The sequence below is a fragment of the Thermobia domestica genome, chromosome 2, assembly GCF_964235325.1.
Source record: "Thermobia domestica chromosome 2, izTheDome1.hap1.1, whole genome shotgun sequence".
Lineage (NCBI taxonomy): Eukaryota > Metazoa > Arthropoda > Insecta > Zygentoma > Lepismatidae > Thermobia > Thermobia domestica.
Genome location: NC_137455.1, coordinates 52,237,119 through 52,257,074, shown reverse-complemented (window position 1 = coordinate 52,257,074; position 19,956 = coordinate 52,237,119). Strand labels below are relative to the sequence as shown.

The following is a 19,956-nucleotide window of genomic DNA, read 5'->3' as shown; positions in this document are numbered from 1 at the left end:
TATCTTCCTTCTTGAGAGAAACTTTTTTTTTTTTTTTTTTTGGTGCAGCTATTAATATTATCAAAACTATCAACTATATATACTTTTTTTCGAAAGAACTATTATAATTTCACTTGTTTTTTTTTTTTAAAAAAAAAACATCATCTTTGTTTAAGACTCACTTGAAGAAGTCCTCCTTGCAAAATACTTGTCCATTTCTCGCAAAGCACTTCTCTGTAAGCTGCGTACTGCAGTCACTACACTTCAAACACTTCGCGTGCCACGTCCTGTCCAATACTTTCAGGATGAAACGATCCAGGATGAGCTGTTCACAACCACCGCACTTCGGGATTGTAGCTGGAAGAGAGAAAAACGAAATAAACACAATTAATACGAGGGTACTCTCATTAGTTGGCATAATTGTTAAACGTATTTTACTCTACTTACTATATTACTTACTTATTGTAATTGTTTATGCTAATAAGGAGGAGGCACAGTGGCTTAGTGCTTACTTCTGGTGCGTGGAGTCCCTGGTTCGAACTCCGACCAAGTAAGTTCGTGGTTAGCAACATCGTCTCCTTGCGTTTCCTCGAGGTACTTCCGTTTCCTTCCACAATATCATTCTACCAATTCTTCGACCATAATTCACTTGTCTTAATCATACGTTTTCCTTAGCCTAAAAAGGCATAATCGTGGGACGTTAAACCGAAAGAATAGAATATATGTTTATGGTAATCAACAAGTAGTAGTATCGCATGTACATAACGCGATGGAGTTTGGTTTGTATATCGTGACATTTTCTTAATTAATACTAAAACCGGAAGTAGTGGTAGACTACCGGACAGTTTTACCGGTAGTAGAGATAATTTTAGAGTGGATATGGAAGTGGAGTGGATTCTTGGGACGCTCAACTGATTGCAAAAAATCGCTTCTCACTATCTACTACCGTTTTTGTTCTATAGAGATCAACGTTAAAACCGGAAGTGGTTGACAGGGCCCCAGTGGGTATCGTAACAATAACAAAAGAAACTGAGTACATACTGACATTTACTGATTATGGCAACTTTCTTAAAGAAATTCAGAAAAGCACTCATATGTTCCTCCCAGCTACAGGTCTGCACGGGCCGTAAATTTTTAAATATACAACCATTTTTCCGGACTTTTTCGGGCCTAACTTTGTAAATATACTGAACAGCGATATTTATCGGATTGTTTTTCCTGGAGAACTTTTAAAGCACAACTGTAAAATGAAATCTCTAATTACTCTAAATAAAAATGCAGTTTTGCGTTAATTATCAAAGTTTCTGTAATTCGGGCTTATTTCGGGCTCATTTGATTATCATACGAGCTCGGACCGGGCTCGGGCCTAAAGGCTAAAACATACTTCGGAGTCGGGTGGGGCCTCACATTATAAATTCACGGGCCGGGCCGGGCCGGGGCCGGGCTAAAAATTCCGGCCCGTTCAGACCTCTACTCCCAACACTTTCAACCCAAGTAATACCATGTAAACACAACACCAGTAACTTCATCGCAAATCGCACTCACTAGAGTATTTTATTTCTTCGTCTTGGTGACAGAAACAGAAATGTTCATGTTTCCCTAAGATTTATTGTAACTCATTTTCGGACCATTACAAGAAGTATGATATAATAGAAGTTTGTGCACTGTTCTTCTCCATTTTGAGCAGTGGCGTATTTACGATTTTCTTTCGGGGGGGGGGGCTTTGCTAACTTTCGGGGAGGGCTTTGCCTGAAAATGTGAAAATTCTGCAAGATATTTCATATACTTTACTATAGTAAGTAAGATTTCGGGGGGGGGCTTAAGCCCGGAAGCCCCCCCCTAAATACGCCACTGATTTTGAGGAACATTTTTTCTTACATAGCAGTGTTTCGTAGTTAGGCTAGTACCTACTGTTAGCAACATAGGTTTCCAACACTGCCTATTGCCCCGCCCTCAGAAACATAAAGAAATTTAGATCTGACTATAGACTCTTGGAAATTATTAGTTCTGGAATCACGATAGAAGAAGTTACTTAAACGCATAATGTACAGCCAATCTAGTCCTAACAAATCAAGTAAATAAAGCCATTACTGACATCCCTTTATAAGTTATGAATGCTAACATATATTCGCTCTTAGATCTACTTTTAAGATCCATTTTTTACTGTAGTCAAACACATTTACCCAAGCTTTTTCTTTATGGCCAGAAACGAGAATCAGGTCACGCCATTTTTCATTTCGCATCTCAGTTATTCCGTACACGTGCATGGATAAGATATTCCCATGACCACCCTCCCGTGCATGTATGATATATTGATATCGTATGCAACCATTTTTACGATAGCCACCTGATAGTATACGGAAGGGCTTCCCATTTCTTCTTGGAAGCAAGGCAAAAGCCAGAGAGAGAAGCGATTGTTGCCCGCATCCCACGGGACTCACTTCAAGAGATCGCTACCCTGGAGGATAGCCTGGCTCACGTGGCGTAATGGGGGCTCAGCGAGTCGTAACCTGCACCCAGATGTTCTTGCGTTTGCATCGAGAGCTGGGGACGGCGGCAAGTAATGGCGCTTAATGTCTGGCGCTAGTGTCGTATTCCTTTTTCGTGTTTGAATAAACGAATCGACCAGAAGCAAGGAACTATTGCTTTCGAGAGAGAGAGAGAGAAAAAAAGAAAATAGGGTTAAGAGTTGGTTTTACAACGCCGAGTGGTTTGAGGTGCTCTGGGAGCCATATTTGAACTTCTGCAGAAAAGTAGAATTGGGTTTTATTTTCGTATTATCAGTCAAAAAGAAAGCAAAGGAAGAAACAATGAAAAACAAATAAAAAAATGTTAATTAAATCAAAAAAAATGGTTATGGTACTTTCTGTTCTTTTTCCTCTTCAGCACACAGTAGCCTTAAACTATCATATATTAAAATATGAATTTCTTTTCTTTTCTTTCTTTACAGTATTTCTAAGTATGAGAAGAAAAATCACGGAACACAAGAGATACAGTTATATAACTGCATTAATATTTTATTTTAAATAAACATTTAGACGTGGTACTTCCAACTGATGTGACCCGTAGAAAATTGAATGCAATCCCATTCATATATCTTTTGACAACATTCAATTGTGGAAATCTCTCTGTTCCGCGATAACCTGCGGGAAATGTGTTGGTTTTCAATGAATGAACTACCGTTCATGTCAATGGTAAAAGTTCCCACGCTTGGGTCAATCTCTATTTGCGTTTTATATGCCAATTTGAGAAGGCTGAATCCAATGGAATTTCTTTTTCAACATATCCACCCACATGATCGTGAGAAGATCGCCTAAAATATTAGATATAAATGAATATACACCAAATAGACCTGTCCCAAATTTGAGGTCATATTTTTTTCAGTGTGTGTTAATCCGGCCCTAGCTCTTTCTCAATGTCCATTTTTTCCCCTCGTACAGTACAATATTGCAGATGAAAAAAGTTGAGGAGGTTTAGAACTTCAAATATTCCTCATCAATCCAGACAAATTGTATTTGGTCTTCAGAACTTGTTAGTCTGGGTAATTACTCGTACTCAAAAATCAATCAGTTTTCATGCTGTCCTTGTATTCAATAAAAATCAAATTTCTTTTTACTTTTTTCCATATATGACAGTCAATGGATTTACGCAACTTTTAAGGTGAGCAGTTTCTAGAACACTGTAGCACTTTTTTTTTTTTTTTGAAAACGCACCTGCAAATTCGCAGCATCAACAAGCGTAAAAGGAACAATGGACTCTCATTGAGTTAGAAAACGCTGCGACTTTTGTTGCACAACCTACGATAAAAGTTGCAATGAAAGAAAAAAAGTGCGGGACCTGATTTGAAACAATCAGTTTAAGTCCGGCCCTGTCAATACCTACCTTATCCGCAACAACTGGATCAAATACATGAATCTTTAGCCCGAATGTACTCGGATTTAGTCAAGCGGAAACTGCTATTTTCCAACAGGACAATGCTTCGGGCCATACTACAGTTATGATCCTTGAAAAGATTGGATAACTTTTAGGAATCAAACTTTTCCCCATCCATCTTACTTACTCGACCTTGCTACTTAACAACAGCACGATTTCTAGGCAGCAGAAACTTTGAGAACCTAAATGAGGGGAGGTCTGGGAATTCTTTGTCACCATTATGGAAACTGAGTGCCGCTTACAAGAGCTTAATGAAAGCCAAGATTTAACTGAATGTCGGTGTTAGCTGCACAATAAAAATTTTAGTGCAGATATATTTTCTATGTCTTGTCATACAAATTGTTTGTTCAAGATACTCTTAATTATTGTTTAAATACTTAAGTACTCTATAATGTTACAGATATTGCAACTAAGTTCCAGAATCCCAGTTATGTCTTGCAATAAACGAACAAAAATCAAGTATGCCTAAATAGCCCCCCTCAGTGGAACCGGACCAGAATGGAAAATTTGGCTCAAAGATGACTAATATTGTAGAACGTAGTACGTACTCGGCATATAGTCCAGTCAATAGGTAGTTTTTGATTGCATTAAATGAGGTAGTTTTAAAAACTTGATAGAAGTGTGTGTTAGGATGGTCTAAATAACATAGTACTAAATTTGCAACCTCGTCAGATTTCCGCTGCCGACGCCATCTTGATAAAATGGCACCTAAAACAGAATCTTCCTATATATATATTCGGATCCCTTACATTCTAGCGTAAAATGTGTTATTATCGAAAAGAAAGAGCATAACACTTTCTTCCGTTGAGGTCCTATAAATTTTATTTGTTGAATCAATATTTTCCATGAAACAGCCGTAAGAAATTGACATTTCTTTTTCCGTACTTACAAAAAGTTAATTTTTAGTATTTATGTAATTTATTTTCTCCTTCTCGTATTTCTTAATCCATTGGGCTTCTTTCCATTTTCTTATAACACTCATTTTTCCTTTCCAACCCTTTTATTCCTTCCCAATCTATCTCATGTTCCTTTTCGTTAATGTGTTTATATATTGCATTGTTTTCTCCTTTTAGTCTGTCATCGTCCTTATGTTGTTTTATCCTTTGTTCTAATTTCTTTCATATTTCCCTTATGTACTTCATATCACACTCTTTACAATTAACTTGGTACACTACTTATTCCTCTTCTAATCTTATCTTCTTTTCTTTCTTTCCTTTCTCTCTCGCTAAGTCTATTATCCTCTTTCCTCGATTCGTGTAAGTTTCAAGCCCTTCCTCCCTCAACAAGTTCTTCAGGACCTCCGTTTTCTCGCCTAAGCTTTCAATTCCAAACCATCTTTTTCCTTCCTTCTCTGCTTCCTCCTCTTCCTCTTTCTTTTAAAATTTCTCTTCTGTATCCGTTTCCCTTTAATAACTGGCACAGTATTTATATGTCTTCTTTCTTTCTTCGTCGATATCACTTCTATCCTCTTTCTCATCTTCTGTATAAAATTCTTCTTGGTCCCCATTTCTACGTCACTCCTCTTATGGCAGTGTATCCCAGCATCGCATTCTTTCCTGCACCACCTCGTCTCGAATTTTCCTCCTATTTTCTCTATTGTCATGTCTATGAAGTTAATTTTTCTCTCTTCTTCTATTTCCATTTCTAACCTAATCTCTTTTTCTTCGTCCTCAATTGTTTTAACAAATTTCTCCATCTGTCTCTTAGTCACTTTCCATATTCCAAGGCAATCATCTACATATCTACGAAACATTATCAGATTTTGCCCTCCTCCTTCTTTAACTTTCTGTTCCCACCTGTTCATTACGATCTCTGGTAGTACCGGGTCCAGGCTCGAACATGTGCATAGTCCCTCTTTATCCTCAGCAATTTTTCATCAATTGAGTATACATTATTCTCCCATATCAGCTTTAGGGCCTTCAACACTTTCTCCTTTGTCCACTTTCTTATAAGCTTATTTTCCATTTCTTCTTCTATTGATTTTAACACGTACTCCTTCTTAATGCTCAGGAACATTGCCTGTTCATCAACACTGAAGAATATGGTTCTTTCCCTTCTGTCTCCCACCTATTCTAGGGCATGTTTTACCTTCTCTGTGTTTTTCACTTTGTTACTCTCTTGTCCTTCTCTTATCTCTTCTGCAATCTGCTTTATTTCTTCTTCCAACAGTTCGAAAATGTTGTCCCTACAATCTATCACTGGTCTTAACTTCTTTTTTATGTATTTTTGGAAAACCTTTGATATTCGGTATTCGTACTGTTTTATTCATTAATTTCTTGAAACCTTGTTTTTCTCCATCCTCGATGTTTCTTATATCATCTTTATCTTTCACTATTTCATACGTGTCATCACATAGTTCTTCCAGTTTCTCTTTGTAAAATTTCTTCGCCATTACCGCTGTTGCCCCTCCTTCCTCTGCCTGTTCTACCACGATGCCCTTTCTCCTCCTTAACTTTTTAAAAATCCTTATTTCTCTTCTTTCTTAAGGTTTCCTGCTTTTCTATTAATGTTTTGTTTTACTATGGCTATTGCTTTCCTTCTAATTCTTTCCCTCTGCTCTGGTTCTTTTATGTCCATAATTGCTTGTTCTACTGTGAATACTATCTCTTTTACTTCTGTCTTCTCTTAATTCCAAATATTTCTTTTCTTGGTGTGTTAATTTTATATTTCCTATTACTATTACTCTATTTGCACTTACTTCTTCTTACTCAGTCCATCCAAGTTTATTTCCTTCTTCTTTCAATCTTTCTCTCTCTTTCTCTTTAAATTTCTTTTCCCACTTCTTCAGGTATCTCATTACTTCTTCTCTCACAACTCGTTTTCAATTTTCGCTCTCTCTTTTTCAGTTCTTTCTCACTGTCTTCCACATCTTTAGTTCTCCTTCTTATGGTGTCCCACCAGTCGTTCTTTGACAAAAAATGTTCCGGGGGAGGTACATTTAGTATTCCGGGGAGCACTGTTGGTATTATTCTATTTATTATTATAGTATAGACGTATTAATTTGGTCTCCTCCGGGGGAGCACTCTCAGAGCTCCGGGGGGACAGTGCCTCCCAATATCTGGAAGAAACACTGTGTCCCACATGAGCTGCTTTTCTGCTAACTTAATCACTGTTTTGTTATCTCACTGATTGATGCATCAATCCTTCCTTAATTGTCTGAAGTCGTTTCAGCGTGGTGTTCTCCTCTACACACTTTCTTAAGTACATTATCTGCTATCTCTTGGATATCTCCTTCCTCCTTCTGTCCTTCCACTTGTCTATTCTTCCTTTCAGCATCGGAGGTACTTCAACTTGTAAATTACTCATTGTAGATTCGGAAAATTCACCGATAGAACTCCAACTGACCAAAGCAGTATATATATTTTAATGGTATATATGTGTATTACAATTTCGGCTGTGTACCATAGCTTTTCTCAGATACATTATGAAAGAAATAAATATATTTCCTATAGCTATATTATAAATAAATATAGAAAAGAGATCTTAAAACTTTTTAAGATTCAATATGCTTAAAAGCGAACAGACAAAGAATAAATTCAAATCACGTACAGTAAAAGATTGATTCAACATTTCCAGAGGACCTTCTTAAAATTTCACATTTCCAGTGTAGAGGAACTAAAATTGCACTTCATATATTGTAATTTAGAGCTTTGAACCCAATGTTATGTAAACGATATATACAGGGGTTAGACAAAAAGTCTAAAACGTTTGCAAAAGTGTAAAAATCATACCTAGTATGGTGTGGGGCCTTCTTTTGCGTCCAAAACAGCTTGGATCTGACGTAGAATGGACGTATACAGCTCTTGAGTCGTGGTGTGTGGAATTTTGTACCATTGTTCCTCCAAAACATGCTCCAGTTCCTTATTTGATGCTGGTGGAGGTGTGATAGCTCCTGGTCATGTTCCTCAAACCATGATTTTATGGTTTTTGCAGCGTGACAGGGTGCCAAATCATCTTGGTAGGTGCCTTCACCATCAGGGAATAATATTTGTGCCATGGGTAGAACCTGGTCCCCCAAAATGGCCCCATATGCCTTAGTATACACCATTTCATGCAGGGCTATGATGGGACCTGCAGAAAACCACGATATCACTGCCCATACTGTAACAGAACCATCCCCATGCTTTACAGTTGGGAGCAGACAGTCTGCATCATAGGCCTGCGATGGTGTTCTCCATACGTAAACACGACCGGTTGTTGGAAACAAGGTGAAGGTCGATTCATCGGACCACATTACGTGTTCCCACTGCTGATGAGTTCACGCCTTGTGGTCCTTGTACCACTGGATACGCCTCTTCGCATTTACAGCTGTGACCAGGGGTTTAGCCCTGCCATGAATTTTCATTTTATGAAGTTTCCGTAGCACTGCTTTCGATGAAACCGGATTCTGTAGGCCGGAATTGAGTTCAGACGTAACTTTCATTGCAGTGGTCTTCTTTTTAGCTGCTACAATCCGTTTTAATGCTCTCCGGTCCCTATCTGACAGGATTGTCTTTAACAAAACACGAAGATACCGAAGAAGAAGTGTCAATTGCCTAGAACTGTATCATCAAAACTATTGATTCTACGAGAAAAATGTATAGGACCTTAATTGTAGCAAATTTTATATTCTTTGTTTTCGATAATAACATATTTGCGTTAGAATGTAAGGAAGCCGACTTATTTGTAAAAAAAAAAAAAAAAAAAAAAAACACTATTTTCGGAAGATTCTATTTCAGGAGCCATTTTACCAAAATGGCGGCGCCAGCGGAAATCTGACGAGATTACAAATTTAGTATGTTATTTGGAACACGTTCTTCAATAATCATAGAATTTATGAAGAAGCGATTTGCGAATAAAGATTGTTCCTACAGCTTTTCCTCTGAATTGTATCTGTATCATGTCATGCAAACCTCTCACTTTGTCCAGCAAAACAACATATCTGCCTTATTATACTTTAGTATATGGCGTATTTTTTTTTCAATATTTATGCTATTCTAAGAAACAAATTGTCAGAAACCGCCCACGAGATAAGGCATTGTTTTCACTGTGATCTAGAGGCAATCATAAATAACTACAATAATAACCCAAGAATATTATTTTAGTCCAGAATGTGAGTAACAGCTACACGAGTTACACGTGCACGATATTTTCATTACTAACGAACATCATTTTAGGTTCTGCCTGGGAAAGTGGCAAGATTTTTCCGTCCCCAATATCGGTCGAATAACACGTTTTTCATGAGTATATACAGTATTATTGATTATGGAAATCTATGGAATTGTCAACCCACGAAAAATTATCGAATATCGAATCGTGGAGTTTACTACGGAGCTATGTGTTTTCTAAAATATGAAACTATTTTACAGAATTTCGAAATCTTTCTAAACGAAGACTCAACTACGGACTTTAGAACACATGAAACTTAAATATGAGCAATAACTACGAGCCAAGAACGGGACACTTTTAAAAAGGACTTTTGCGTCCGGCTTCCATTTTTTTCCTCGGGACACGATGTTGTCTACGGTAAACTTACTGGGTCGGGGATCGAATCAAGGACACTACGCACCAGAATTGAGCGCTTTAGCATTGAGCCACCGTGCCGCCCCACCCTTGGTCACTCATCAAAAAAATGGCTACATCGAAACTACTTGATCAAGATGGTGTCAAAGGAATCTGTAGACTAGGGTCAGTAACTAGAACGTTGACATTATGGATGAGAATTGAGTTCTCTCTCAAAATAAATAAATAAATAAATAATACGAAATATTATTAGATGTCGTCCTACTTGCGACAGTCTTACGTGCGACAGGAACTGTTAACTGTTCTATGAGCGATCGATTCGATCTTTTAAATAGTCAATAAGTCATCAATTCGTTCATACTAAGATAATGGAAGAAAAGAAGGTTCCCTCTTCTTTAACTTATTTCACGTTAATGTGATTTAGAACCTAACAAAATGTATTATTAAAAATTTACGTTCCTAGATGTCTCATTTCTTCTAGCCGTTCATTAAGCTATAAGGGATTATATCAGATTGCTATACGACAAGAGTTTATGTATAAGTCAAAACAAGCGGGGATACAAATTAAGCAATTAGTTTATGTTTTGATAACTTACAACATGGGGAAGGTAATTTAAAGAGTTTGTTTACCTTTCGAATTGTTTAGAGTGCACTGCATTGTAATTGGTGGGATTGGTTGGGAATAGCCAATCAGATGTAAGGGATCTCAAAACCTGACTTTTATTATTGAAATATTTTTCTCATTTTATTCATAAAGTCTTCGGAAGTCTAAAAAGTAGATATTTGGAGAAACTTTTACGCGTTTAAGTTTTCCAAAATAGAATATATTGCTTGCTTAGTGAGTTATTAGATTTGAACAAAATTAAGTATAGAAAGCAGAACTTTTGAAGAAATAGGGTATTACAATTGGGTTTTCAATAATTAATTAAGACATAGGAATATACTTTTCATGGAAATATCCCTGTTGTCTCGTTTAGTTATTTGATATGTTTTATGTCAAACCTAACTCAAAATTAAGATAAGGTTTATTTGCACTCACAGTAGAGCGAAAATATATTTGACGAACAGAATAACTGACACATACATTGTTCGGACGTTAATAACGCCAGAGACAAACACATTCTACGAGAGGGAATCATGTCATCTTCCATCATTCCAATGTAAATGAATCGGTCGCTCATATTACAAATAACAGTTTCTGTCGCTAATAGGACTGTCGCTTCTAGGACTAATTCTACTACTATTAGTATTTAAGGATAAAAGTAAAAGAAGTGTACAAAGACAAAACATATACTAATCAAATAATGATCTTATTCACTTGAACAAAATAATATGCATCAGTGTAAAAGCTTATGCGTGATTTTTCGAGAAAATGCAAGAGGGGAAAAATAATTAATTTATAAACCTAAAAATTGATCCTATCTGACGGTGAGAATCATGCCATTTATTGAGGTGAAACTGTCATTTGACATAGAATATTCACTCATTAAGCTCTTCATTGTGGTACTAGCAGGGCGACAGTACATAGTATGGTTAATGAAGTATAGCCTTAGATAATCATTAATTTTCAAATTTCCATTAGTTTTTTTTTTTTTACTAAAATAATATTGAAATATGACATATGTATTAGTCGATGGATCACATGGAGTTGAACAAGAAAACATGCTTGAAAGGGAATTCTCATGTGACAAAAAAACAGGCGCTAGAAAGTCTCATTTGTTGCAAATAATATTAGAAAGTTTTTATTTCGCTGGAAGAGATTCTTAAGAGTCTTCATCCCGGCGAAATTAAAATACCGCTAATTTTACAGTAATTATGTGATATCTTCAAATAGATAAAAGATAACCGAAATGTGGAACAAGAGCGCCCTAGACAATATTATTTTGCATGAGGTACCGTTACCACAAGTCACCTAGTAGCTTTCCGTTTTCAGCCGTTTAGAAACGCGAAAATAAATGAAGATTTTCAAAATGGCTCGAAATCGAAAGCAGATAAGTGAGTCGTGATAACGGTTTCTCATGTAAAATAATATTGTCTAGGGCGCTCTTGTTCCATATTTCGATTATCTTTTATCTATTTGAAGATATCACATAATTACGGTAAAATTAGCGGTATTTTAATTTCGCCGGGATGAAGACTCTTAACTATTTATGTACTGCATGTGTAGAAAAATACACTATTAACTAGCAGACTGTTATTTCCTTTTTGAAATGTAATAAAATGATTTTTTTTCAGTTTCACGTCCTACGCATATGCCCATTAAGTTAAAGGAGACGATGATAAAACAAGTGAATGATGATGGAAGAATTGGTGCAATGAGAATGTGGAAGGAAACGGGAGTATCCGAGAACATCTATGGGCACGATATTGTCCACCAGGAACGTATTTGGCCTGGTATCGAACCACCAACTCCAGACACCAGAATTAGGCGCTCTTCCACTGAGCCACCATGGCCCCTATTTGTCTTTTCCTAACGGTGACACAAATACTATTTGTTTCTGTTTCAGCCGTGCTAACAGTTCTATTACTGTTCTCAAGAGCAGAAGATATGTGTCACAACTGATCGAAAAGATGTAATATTCGAACTACCACGAAAAGAAGGTAAGTATAAAAGGTAACTAAGAAAGTTCTGTCGCTTTTTCCCCAACCACCTTCGAACATCGATATGTCACCTAAAGCGTACCTAGAAGATTAAAAATAGTCCCCATCAGCATCGACGATCTTCTGCCAACGTTCTGGAAAGCCATGGATTCCATCGCGGTAGAACTTGGTGGACTGTGAAGCGAAGAAGGTATCAAGAACATTTTGCACCTCTACTAGGGATTTGAACTGACGTCCTCTAAAGTGATTGTCAAATGAATGTAACAGGCGGTAATGGGACGGCGCAACGTCCACGGAGTATGGTGGATGCAATAGTGTTTCACATCCAAGGCGTACAATGGTGTGTCGGATCATCCTAGCCACGTGAGGCTTAAGGTTCTCCTGTAGCAGGAGGACCACTTTGCGATTCAGAAGTGCTGGCTCCACAGTTTTGAGTTTTTCTTGAACGCAGTTCAACTGCTGACAATACACAGTTGCATTGATGCTCTTACCAGCTGGTACCGTTCCCGATGCTCGATGCCGCGAGCAGTTCACCACACACAAAGGAGGCACTTCTTCTGGTGCAGTACTGGATTCGTTCTTTTGGGACCGCTTCATGGGATGCTAACCAATGATGACGGAGTCGTGGAGCTCCGTACAAGACCCACTTCCCATCACATGTGAACACACTATCCAGAAATGGCTCCTTCCTCAGACGCGACAGTGAAGAAACACAGGTGTCTGCTCGCGCTGCCTTCTGATCAGGAGTCAAATCATGTGGGACCCATTGACCCAACTTATAGTGTTTCCCAAGTTAATGGAGGTGCTGCCGAATGGTTTCTCCACTCACACTGAATTGTACTCCCAGTTCCTCACATGTCTGGTCTCAATTGCTGCCTGAAGATTTTCATTTTGTACACGCTGGCAGGTCGTCGATGCTGATGGGGACTGTTTTTTTTTTTTATCTTCCAGATACGTAGGTGAAAGGTGGAAGGTGGTGGTTGGAAGGTGGTGTTGGAAAAGCGAAAGAACTTTCTTTGTTACCTTTATATAATAATAAGATAATGGTAAATCGTTTCCAACTGTCGCTGAAACTATTTCCTGCTGTTTGTTGAACTTGAGTTGAGTTGCTATTGAGTTTAATGATAGAATGTACAAGCCTACGTCTTTCCGGAAGGCTCTTTTGGAAGAACTTCTGTACAGAGCCGCCGTCCTGCCAGTCGTACCAACATGATTTTTTCTCCGCTAACACTAGAGTTCATATTCATTCCACCTGGAGAACTTTCTGTCCTGCTGACGTACACAAAATACTCTAATTTATAGATAAACATGGTAGGACTTTTAAGCCCTTACGTCCTGCCGGAAGGACGTTGTACGTTCTATCATTAACGTCTCCTGCAGCAGCGAAGCTATATGAGACGGGACCTACTGATTAACGTAGAATCCGAATCCCATGAGCTCCCGCCAGGAATCGAACCCAGGTCTCCCACGCCAAAAGCGCGTATACTAACCGCTTAGCCACGGAAGACTTCTATTTGTTGAAGTGTTCCTTAACACACTCACACTGTGAATGTAGTTTTAAGATGTCCAAAGGACACTATAAACGGCAAGTCTTATAAAACGACTTTGTCCCGTTTGTCGACAGGTACCTCAGCTAAAACTATTAATATAAAGAGATAGGAAGAATATTGATGTGGCTTCATCATCCACAAAATATAGGTTCCACTTCTTCCTTTATTTTTCTATTGCAACCGGAAGTGGCAGAAATACGTAATTTCTGGTTTCAATATTGATCAGCAAACAGCTAAAATGATGGTGGATATCAAGAAACGTTATTTAAAAAAAAGAAAAATATTCATTTATCGTCCCAAAGGTAGAATCTATCTTCCACCTAATTACTCCACTGAAACAGGAAGTAATCGCTAATGAATAGAAATTCGAATAGGACAGGAATAAATTCGTATTTTGAATCGCATCTCCTATTTAAGGGAGTATGGTTCTTATCTAACTTTTACTTGCCAGATCTATTTAAGGCTACTATAAGGCGAACTCATTCTCTTTTCCTAGTTATCCTTATAATAAAATATTTAGATAGATATCCTTCTAGAGTATCTCCTACTTAAGGGAGTACACGAAATAGGCTGCTAGACCAGGACCTTTGACATAATGAGTCAATGCCTTTTATTAAGTTAAGGCAGACAGATGACGCTTTTAATTAGGGCTAACCTTTCTGTCAGCCACAGGCACATAATTAGGGAAAACCTTAGCTTAATAGAGGATGCTAAAACTATAGAAAATTTAGAGAATTAGAGAAGAGGATACCCAGCAGAAATCTCTCCATTACTTTCAACTACGAAGACATTCATATTTTAATATTTAATTGAATAAAATTTATTACAGGTGACTCGAGTGTTATGATTTCATATGTAGATAAGATCCTGAGTTATAAACTTGTTTATTAAGTTTATAACTGCTGAATATAATATTTTTATATTTTAAGTTTTTGAAGTGTTTGTCGCATATTATTGTCTAAGAGAGAAGTTTTTAGTCTGTACTTACAAACGGAAAGAATTCCATATTACATAGATTGTAAAAGTAGAGATTACTATATTGCACACACACACACACACACACACACACACACACACACACACACACACACACACACACACACACACACACACACACACACACACACACACACACACACACACACACACACACAATATATATATATATATACAAGAGATATTTTCGGCAAACAAATTATACCACTTCCGGTTTCAATAATACACTAAATACCAAATTCTTTTACGATGTCACTCTGTCTGTCTGCGTGTCCGTTCGGGAGACACGAAATCTTAAGAACTACTTAATGAATTACTATCAATTTTGCTCAGTATGCAGAGGGGTCAAAGATTAAGAATATAGTTTCTTGGTGGAAGTGATCCATGTAGTTGATCCCAAGATAGCAACAATCAAAAAATCCTGCCGGAGAAACTATTTATATATCATCCTTGAATAACCAGAAAGAAAATAGATATTAATTATTCTCTTATGCTTATTAGGTAGCACGGTGGTTCAATGGCAGAGCGAGGGGTCTCTGGTTTGATCACAGACCATGTTCGAGTTTCTGGTTGATGACATTGGGGTCGTGAGTTTTCTCGGAGTGCTTTCGTTTCCTCTTACATTGTCATTTCACCAATTTTTTCATAAACATTCACTTCTATCAATCACACTTCTGCTTGAGAATAAAATACTGAAGCAAAACTAGAACTCAAAATACAAATGAAGTAAAAACAAGATCTCAAGATAACTCATTTTCCACAGATAAATTAAAAAAAAAAAGTCAAAAGAAAGAAGAACGTCAGAAAAGAGATATGATTAATGTGTTTCCAAAATATGCTAAATCCATTTGGTATAATTCTTCAAAAAAGGCAAAAACTATAGCTTTTTACATTGAAATATTATCGCAAGTGATATTTCAAACAGAATTTACCAGAGAAAAATAATGCTTGACAAAAAAAAAAAAAAAAGTAAGAGGTTTTATAGTATACTTTTTCATATTCAATTCAAAATCGAACATTATTTTGGATTTAGCATGTTTTGGAAATATACTCCTCAAATGCGCAAGGCCAAGAAGTGCCATATATACGAGTGCCTCAAATCCCCGAAATCTAATTTAAGAAAATTACAAATTCTCCACATTTCAATTATTGTAACATGAAAATATTAACATGTGACTACAGTTTGTTGTGACATTAGGATGAACAACAAAGTTTAACATTTAAAGAAGATGTTGGCAGACGACACTCGTATTGGAGGTCACTTTGTGCAGTCTTGTGACCGGTATATCGCTCACTGCTCTGGTTATATTTTCCTTCAGGTCCTGGGTTGTCCTTGGATTGTTTTTGTACTATGTTCTTAAGATAGCCCAACAAATAAAAGTATCCCCACAATAAGCTTAAATCTGGCGAGCGAGATGACCACAAATTTTTTGAAATCAATAAATTCCCAATGAAATGTCTGAGCATCTCCATTGACAGATTTGATATATGGTTCGTTGTTCCATCGTGTTGGAATCAACAGTAACGTTCGTCTTGGGAGTAATAATGGAATAATAAAGGGAGTAATAATGGAACTCTGCTTAAATACTTACTGGAAAACTGAGTTTTCGACCCTTGTAACGCTAGAATCCAGGAATTTTCTTATTGTGACTACTACAGTAAACGTACAAATTTGGCAACAACGCATTATGGCGTTCTGCGCAAGTTTCGTCTCAAAATCTATTTTCTTAAATGTAAATTAATATTTAAATAAAAATATAAATACAAATATACATTTCATCAAACTGAGCACTTCTAGTAAGATCTAACAGCAAATGCTATCTTGTGTGCTCACTGTAAAACGAATCAAATATTTTCTTTGCTACATTTATCGGTATCAGGAGTCACAACCAAATGAATCAGTGTCTTGTGTTGTAGCTGAAACAATACTCTGTCTTTTACTACAATATTTATAATATGTAATGTTTCATTGCGCAGTAGTTAAGGGAATGAGCTAAAATACGTATTGACTTCCGGGTGGTGATCCACCTTTGATGTAAGAAGGAAAGTATTATAGTTAGGTGATAATTTTTTCCAAAGGAATATCAATTATATATATATATATATATATATATATATATATATATATATATATATATATATATATATATATATATATATATATATATATATACAGTGGCGTATTTACAATTTTGTTTCGGGAGAGGCTTTGCTAAGTTTCGGGGGGGGGGCTTTGCCTGGAAATGTGAAAATTCTGCAAGATATTTCATTTACTTTACTATACTAAGTAAGATTTCGGGGGGGGCTTAAGCCCGGAAGCCACCCCCCTAAATACGCCACTGTATATATATATAAACAGGCTGTCTTAAGAAGATTTCACCTACCCTCAAGAGTAGACATTCTGAACCTTATTTAGCTGCTTAAACCATGCATACTTAACGGTCCTTCTATCCAGGCCCGTATCCATGAGGGGCAAGAGGGGGCCGGGACCCCCCTAAATTTTGGCTGGCCTCCATAAAATTTCACGGTAGGCTTGCAAATGAACTATAATATGGTGGTGAAGTATAATATGATTGGGTCGGGCCCCCCTAACTTCTACCGGGCCCCCCTAAATTTTGGGGCTGGCTGCGGGCCCGCTTCTATCCTTCCCACTCATTACTCATACGTGCATTTTGTATGATCCCGTCTGCGATTTCAGATCCAGCATTTGTTAATAATGACAATAATAATAATAATAATAATAATAATAATAATAATAATAATAATAATAATAATAATAATAATAATAATAATAATAATAATAACATATTCTCATCAATTTATTTCCAGCAAGACTTCTTAGACCCTATAGTACAGTATTATTATTATTTTTTTAAATCAATTTTGTTCTCAATGAAACCTTAATAAGTTTTTCAAATCCATATTGTATATTGAAATAGCATGAGGTACTCAGTTTGAAAATTTTGTAAATTATTTTAATTTGCATAAATCTTTAGTTTTCAATTTCAAGTTTACTAGCTTTAGCAAACTTGAAATCTTTAGTTTGTTAAAGATAGTGAATAGTCATTTATAAGTGTTGCTTTATTCATAATTTTACAGTTTTACTTCTGTCAGTAGTTGGACGCCCCTGTTGCTGCTCGCTCTTACACTCCCCCAGGTTGGGAATCACTCCTCTAGAGAGCAATGTGCATCATTAGATGGACAGAAGATGGACCAAATCTCCACCGAAATATCAGACAAAATTATTACTATTACGTAAAGAAGTTGTTTTACAAACCTTCGATTTGCTGTAGGCTGTAAGTTAAATTTGTCTTTAATTAAAATTATAATTGTTTACATTTAAGTTTTTTTTTTTGTAAGTTTGTCAATCAGGTAACTTGAGGTTACATAAATATTACAGCTCAATTAATATAGAGAATAGTGACGCCTTTGTTTTACTAATAAACAGTAAAGCACGATCATGTTCGCCATATCACCCACCATTCATTCACAAATAATTAGACTGAAATAATATTGTTTAAGTTGCTTTCAAATTGTCACAATATTGAAAGAAACAAATATTAACCCTTTGCGTTCGAGGTGTCATTTTCATATGTGCTTGCTGAAATACGAGGTTTTCATTTACTGTTAAAAGATGTCTAGACGGTTATATAGAGCTAGTTATTGTGCACGCGCAAGGAGAGCATTCACATTACTGATTAGAAAAAAAAATGCGTTGTGGAACATTTGGACTGAAAAAGGGAAATTTCGATGTTCTGAAGGGATTTTATGCGGCCTCAGGTTGGCAATACTGACCGGAAGATCAAAGACAAAGTTTTTTCCTTTTTCCTTTTCCGATCTCTAAATAGATCTCGAAGTTGCTAATTGTTTATCATCAAAACAAGCACATGTCCATTGTAATTGAATGCTCCGTAGGCCTGCCATCTTCTGACCCCCCCTTTTTTTTTTACCTTTTCTGTCAGTAAAGTGCTACCACCTAAGGAGAAATATAAGAACTAACTCTTACCTTGCATCCACTAAAAAATTTCATCATCTCCAGAATTAATACGATCCTTAATAAAGGGATACATATTCATGACATCCCTATGCATGTTACTGGTATTTTGCAACGGAGTATTTTATGACATCCACATAGATGTCACCGGTACGCAAGGAGTTAAAAGTTGTTAATTAAATTGTCACGATATGTTATTATAGACAGACAAAAATAATGCTATAATTTACCTAAATATGGTTATGCCTTTGTCCTATTTTGAAGAAATTAAATTGAAACAATGCAGTTTTTTAAGCTACGTACACTCATGTCCAAAATTATTGTCGCATGTCTATATATATGTTTTTCTAGGAGTATAATTTGATAACGAATCCGACGGGTATTTCTTATAATGTTAGTATGTGTATAACCGGCAAAGACATGTATGTGGCAAATTTCATGTTAAAAGAGCAGTGAATAAGAACAATAAAACGAAAATAAAACTTTCTTGTTCATTTAGCAACATTTTGTTTACTCATTCTAATTTTCGTATTTATAATTCATTTTCTATGAAATTTACCACAAATATATATTTCTCGATTATACACATAGTATCAGTATTAAAAGTACACTGTAAAATCATTATCAAATTATATTCTTACAAGAAGACAGTTATAGATATGCGATAATCATTTTGGACATGGGTGTACAGAATAAATCGCCATAATAGTTATAAATCTGCAAATTGCCTGCACGCTAGCGCCGTCTATTGGATTCAGATAGGCATCACACTTACCGGATTTGTAAGTGTTATCTATTAGGAATCAGCGTTACTCAAAAACTAAGACACGGTTTATGTTTAGACGAAGGGGACCAAATATATAGATGCAGATAAGAGCTATTAGCTCTTATCTGCATCTAAATATTTGGTCCCCTTCGTCTAAACATAAACCGTGTCTTAGTTTTTGAGTGAGCTAATTGAAAATACCAAACGTAACTTAAACTTAACTTAATACAGTTGGACCTCGATAACTAGAATTTCTTGATAACTCGAATTTTTTTCACATTCTTTTGAACTCTCCATAACACTCAATGTTAACATAACCTCTATAAGTCGAATGTTTAAAAATTATAATCTTGATAAGTCAAATTTTAAGAGTTTTAAAATCATATTTAAAAACCTCAGTAACTCGATCTTTTTTTCGAATCTGCGAATCTCTATAATTCGAATTTCTCTTGATATGACTTCGATAACTCAATGCTATAGCTCTATGGTTTTACATAATTGTCATTGTTGCTAATGTGTACTCTAATTGTGTTTTACTCATGTCTAAACATGAAACACCTCCTCTAAAACAATACATATGCTGTATTTCATTTTTACTAGTCATCTTATTTAATTTAAGGAAATTCCTAGAGGTT

The 19,956-nt window shown here is 36.3% G+C and overlaps 1 protein-coding gene across 5 annotated transcripts in view; it reads right to left on the bottom strand.

The window, feature by feature from the left end:
• The window catches only part of LOC145672109 (LIM/homeobox protein Lhx3-like), a 345,528-nt gene that overhangs the window by 73,958 nt on the left and 251,614 nt on the right, over positions 1–19,956 (bottom strand). For all 5 annotated transcript variants that reach the window (XM_081741393.1, XM_081741411.1, XM_081741402.1 and 2 more), the window contains exon 2: positions 162–336. In XM_081741393.1, the coding sequence (XP_081597519.1) occupies positions 162–336 (175 nt within the window). The remainder of the gene's footprint in view (positions 1–161; positions 337–19,956) is intronic.